This window comes from Hipposideros armiger, unplaced genomic scaffold (assembly GCF_001890085.2).
Source record: "Hipposideros armiger isolate ML-2016 unplaced genomic scaffold, ASM189008v1 scaffold_522, whole genome shotgun sequence".
In the NCBI taxonomy this organism is placed as follows: Eukaryota; Metazoa; Chordata; class Mammalia; order Chiroptera; family Hipposideridae; genus Hipposideros; species Hipposideros armiger.
Genome location: NW_017731872.1, coordinates 191,712 through 197,552, shown reverse-complemented (window position 1 = coordinate 197,552; position 5,841 = coordinate 191,712). Strand labels below are relative to the sequence as shown.

The 5,841-nt window shown below is 35.0% G+C and overlaps 1 protein-coding gene across 6 annotated transcripts in view; it reads left to right on the top strand.

The window, feature by feature from the left end:
- PTPN2 (protein tyrosine phosphatase non-receptor type 2) overlaps positions 1-5,841 on the top strand; it is a 98,238-nt gene that overhangs the window by 77,946 nt on the left and 14,451 nt on the right. For all 6 annotated transcript variants that reach the window (XM_019668261.1, XM_019668263.1, XM_019668262.1 and 3 more), the window contains one exon: positions 732-884. In XM_019668261.1, the coding sequence (XP_019523806.1) occupies positions 732-884 (153 nt within the window). The remainder of the gene's footprint in view (positions 1-731; positions 885-5,841) is intronic.

Here is a 5,841-nt window from a genome sequence, read left to right as displayed (position 1 = left end):
TATATATATATATATAGTACTTTAATAAAAAATTGGATTGTTATATTAAAATGAACTTTGACATGTTTAAAATTCTAGTGTCTTATTTTGTTAGTGGTGAATATTAAAAATGGATTGTGTTTGTGCCTGTTCCCTGCCACATATAACTCCCAACAACTTTTTTGCTTTTTCAGTTGAGGTTGGGGTGTGGTGGTTATAACAACAGATCAGTAGTGCAGGGCTGGTGCAGTGTCTCAACAGTGTCATTGTGGACCTAGGCTCTTTCTGTTTTCCTTCCCCACCATGTCCATATGGCTGCTGTACACGGACATAGAGGCGAAAGGGCACTGGGCAAAAAGATTTACTCCTGCCAAGACTGTAAAAAAAAAAAAGTTACTAATCTCAGTAGATTTATCCTTACATTAAGGCAGAACTGGTAATAAATCTTTCCTTTGACCAAACACTGGCCAAAGTGAATGAGGATTACTGTGATTGGTTTGGAATGAACTGTGAATCAGCTAAAGGACCAGAAGTCCTCCATCTACTACTTGAACAGTTGAGGTGTGGGGAGAATGGGTAGCTTGGAATGGTGGTTTTGTACATAGAGTTACAGCTTCGGTGTTAAATTATCCTTGTTCTTGAGGAGAAACATAGCACATAGCAAAACTGTTAGCAAGTATCCTGTATTGCTTCTCTTTCCTGGGCTCTATGAACAAAAGACCTGAATAATTTTCTTTCTACCTTTCTTGTAGATGGAAAAAGGAGATGATATTAACATTAAACAACTGTTACTGAATATGAGAAAATATCGAATGGGACTTATTCAGACACCAGATCAACTCAGATTTTCATATATGACTATAATAGAAGGAGCAAAGTTTATAAAAGGAGATTCAAATATACAGGTAAACTTTTTTAGGGGAAAAATAATACTTGTGTAATAAATACGATTAGCATCAAATAACTCCTTGCCATTTAAGCACTTATCGTCTCCCTTCCTTCCAAAAAAGCATATTTACATTAATATGGTAAATCCAGCTGGTCATCTTAAAATTATAAAATTTGAGCTCACTTCCTCATATATATCTCAGCCTCATGTGAAATCCTGCCTGTTACTAAGAAGCCCTACTGGGAACAAGATTTCACTAAAGAAAGTGAAATTTTCATTTAAGGAGGTTTATGTATTTAATCATTAAAATAAAAAAATGTAGGTACTTTTACCCCATTAAAAACTTGACCTGAGATTATAGAATACTTAGTTTATATAATAGATATTTTATAACAATGAGCAACTTTAGTACTTACAGCAGACATGTAATTGCAGTAAAATGTTATATTTTCTCAGGTTGGTGGCTTTATTCTCATAAAGATATTCTTATTCCACATTTGCAAAAGCTAAGTTTTAAAGACTGATTATCAAAAATTGTGTTGTACACCGATATAAAATGTAAGATAGAAACACATAGATCCCCATTTCTTGTCTGATCTAATCACATAGTATTGGACAAAAGTTGATAGAATCTCTTTATGTTTGTCTTTTATGAACACATTTACTAGCTCTTTAATTTCTGTAATTACTAGCTAAAACAAGAATATTCTTTTAGAACTTAGGTCAAAATCTATCATAATGGAATTAAGTATACTTAGTTAAGTGTTACAGATTTCAAAGACATTAAAATATTCTTAAGCAAATATTGATCGGTAGCTAAAAACTTTTCTTGTTCTGATCATTAATGTTATTTGAACTAAATATTTAAGAACTATTTATCAATACAATTTTTAAGTTTCATTGAAAATTTTTTTTCAAATCTTTAAATAGCATTAAGAATAATTTTTATTGAAAAGAAACCTTAGGTTGTTACTCAATGCCATCAGTCAGTGAAATAGTATGTAGAAGATTAAGCCGCACAGAAGTCAGACCCTACTTCAGAAGTCAGACTTGAAAAACGTTGGGTGTGCTTGGCCGTGAACAGTGATTTAGAAGTAAAAGTTACCTCAAATGTGTTAAGATTAGGAAAATCTCTCTCTCTCTCTTTTTTTTATCTCACTGAGCTTCTACCACTTTAAATCTGGAGTTTAAGAAAAGTTAAATAGTTATACTAAACTTTTTGCACCCACTTTTATAGCTTCTCTTCTCTAGTTGCCATTATTTCCTGGTTGTTCTTTTAGACAAATTGCAGGGAAAGCGTGCTATCCTTTGAATAGTATCCCTCTCTCCACTTTAAATTTTTTTCAAGTTTTGTTTTCTTAATTTTAGACTATATATGTGTTGTACTTTGAGGATCTTTATGAAATGCTGTGAGTTTGTTTTATTATAAAAATAATTAATGAGTACATGTTGAATATAAAAGAATCCAAAGAATACGGAAGTATGTACCAAGTGGAAGTCCTTTGTTAACGCACCTACCCCAAATTTGTAATCATTTTGGTGTATTCTTCCAGGAATGTGTATTTATGTATATGGATTTGTTTATTTTACATAGATATTTTTCCCCTCCTATGGTAGAACTCCACTCTCTAACACTATAGCCATTAACTACATAAGCTACTGAATACAGGTTTCCCTGCTATCTGAAAGTAGAGCATTCCTGTGAAACCTTTTGTAAGTCGAATTGGCATAAAGAGAAGAAGCAATCACACATTAATTTGTATGGAAACCTTTTGTGCATTCCCAGACCGAGAAAATAAACCACCAAACCAAATAACACGTAAAACCTAAAATAACACTAACATACAGTAAAAGCAGTGCCCCTTTCACTGCTTAGGGTGCAAGCTGTCTATAGCTGCACGCTGCCTATAGCCGCTTGCTGCAAAATGAACATTGAATGCTATTTTCATAAAAGGGAAGGATTTTTTTTTCATTTAACAGAAACAAGTACTGATGATGTAGGTCTTTTGTAAAAGTGAAGAGGCATAGTGCAAACTTCTGAAAAGTGGGGACTGGGAGGTTACCTGTTCTGGAAATATGTTTGGTCTGAATTGAGATTTGCTTAAAATGTAAAATACACATCAAATTTTTATTAAATACAGGGAGAAAAAGTATAAAATATCTCAATAATTTAAAAAATATTATATGTTCAAATAGCAGTATTTTTAATATATTGAGTTAAATAAAACCTTGTTAAAATGCATCTTTTTTTAACGTGGCTACTATAATTTTAAAATTGTACATGTAGCTCACATATTTCATTGGACGTGCTGAACTAGAACCTTAACTTTGAATAGAAATCTAAGAAAAGCAAAGTTCTCTGAAACCTTGAATCATAAAACTTCACTGTTACAAAGATCTAAAGTTACTTTTTATATGTAGAAGCCCCAAACTGTATGAATATAACTGTAGCCCATGAAGGTATCACTTTTGACATAAACGAATGCAATAGCCAATTTATGAAACTTTTATTTCTCTTCATCTGATTCCTCCTCTTTACCTCTAGTTTTTAGGAAAAATTAAAATTTTAAGAAGAATGAAGGAATCTTCTTTCTGGTGTGAGCATGATGGCAGTGGGTTGGGGGCGGGGAGTACTTCGGAACCTGTTTATCTCCAGAGAACTGTCTATTTATTATCACTCTACCCATGTAATTCTTCATTTCTGGTTACTTTCTCCTAAAAGGGGACACCTGTTTTCACCTTCAGTCTTAATTTAGATTTTTATGATGCTAATGATATTTTTATTATTGGAAACAGTTTTAAGTGAAGGTCTCTGGCACATGTGGACATAAAGTGATTTAGAATCTGTTGGGACAGGAGAGCTGTTAATATTTCCATCTAAAGTATATATGAAGTCAGTAAATATATATATAAAATTATAATAACATAGCATGCATTCACTTATAGAAATCTCCAATGACTTTGACCTATCTAGATAAATATGGATAACTTCTAATTTCTCTCATAATGATATTTATCTTATATCTTTCTTGGTGCAAAGTCAGACATAAATACACAGTGTAGTTGCGGGTATTACCACATACTTATTAGCACACTCCCAGTATCAGTGACGACAGTAAACCTCACAGAGTCACTAATCCAGTTTGGCAATTCAGAATTCGTCTTGTAAGGTTTCTAGCTGGTAATTTGACACTACTAATAAAGTATTAAGTAATGATATACTTTTAATGAATTACAGTGGGTTTCAAGTTTAATTATATCACTTCTCCTTTGAGGGGCTTTGTTCGGTGAGAAATGAGTAGGGTTGCAGACAGTGAGTGGGGCCTTATTGCTCAGCAGTGCGTGGCATGCTGGAGTGTTTCAACATGAATATAGAATTAGAAAGAAAGATGAAAAACTGTCCATCTAAATAGCCGTACTTCAGGCCTCAAAATGAGAGCTTGAACAAGGTTGTACTGAGTGCAGTATCAATTCCTTGGCTTCCCCAGTCAGTACTGACAAGCCAAGACAGATGATATTGGAGTAACTGCTTAGTTGACTGAATTTGCTGCCCAGAAAATGGCAAAATAACATTGCTTTTTAAAAATTTTATTGGGGAGTTGGGGGAGGGAAACAGACAAGTTGCTGTCCTTTTGTTCTTCAGTCTAGTTGTGGAGGACGTTGCTTCACTGGCCCATGTTGGTATTATCAACCCGCTCTTCCCGGGTAAGGCAGTTGCTCGAAGGCCATTGGACGGCCGCTCACTGCAGTCCATGCCAGCTGCTGGCCAGCCCCACTGCAGCCTACACCATTGCCAGTGACCCATGTCAGCCCAGCTCCAGGTTGAGCTGTTGTTCAGCATCTTAGCTGTAGAGGGCAGTGTCACTGGCCCTCATATGTGGGATCCGAACCAGGGCCCTCTGTTGTCCTAAGCCAGCTCTTAACCAACGCGCCACTTGGCTGGCCCCACCTTTTTTTTCTTTTTCTTTTTTTTTAAATCATTAGCTCGTTAGCACTAAATCTCTGTCGCTATTTCCGCCCCCCACCCCCGCCTTTGCTGAGTGCTTTTCTTGTTGACATATTCTGAATTTGTTGCATATTCTGGGATGTGGTCCAGTAAGACTTTATTTTTGGCATCATCTAGTTTATTGACATTGTTCAGTTTTATCCAAGTTTAAAGTCAAGTTGCTATAACTAGGTCTTAGTAAAGGATGGAAACTTCACAAATTGACCAGCGTAAAACATTTTTACTGGGTGTTTTCTTAAGCTATATGGTGTCTGAAATTGATTAACTTTTTACAGTAGGGTTAATCACAAGGGGTTATAGGATAGTTAACCTAAACTACCAGGCCCTACTGCTCATTAGCTGCATAGCCTTGGGCAAATTACTTAAACTTTCTCAACCCATCTCATCTGTAAAAAGGGTATAATAATAACAATAGTGGTACCTACCTCCTATGGTTCTTGTGAGGATTAACAAGTAGTACATTAGAAGCATTAGAACATTGTGGGATGTAGTGAGTGCTTAGTAAGTATCTTGTTTCCCCACTTGCATCTTCTTCAATATAAAAACAAATGCTGTTTGCACTGAGTAACAAAAATTTAAAGCAGGGAAGAAAGCAAAATGACACAGCCATCTAAAGTGAAAACGTCTTACTTTTATGTAGTTTCTCAACTGTTGGCTAAATATTCTTTCTGGATGTGGTTTAAGTTTTCTTAGGTCCTTACTCAGGAGAGTTCAGTTCCACCCCAGTTGTTTTCTGAAATGAAGTTAGAGACCTCTTTGCTTGAGGTCTGTTTCCTTTCTGACCTTCTCTGTCAGAGTCCAGCTCTATGTGTTCTCATCTTCTAGCCAGGTTGTATCAAATTATTCTACTCACTATCTTCCAAATATAGCAAATTATAGAATTTTACATTCTGTAAGTCTTCTGTGAATCAACTACTATAAAACATTGATACGCAACTTAATAAAATAGACACATATAAAAAAGATG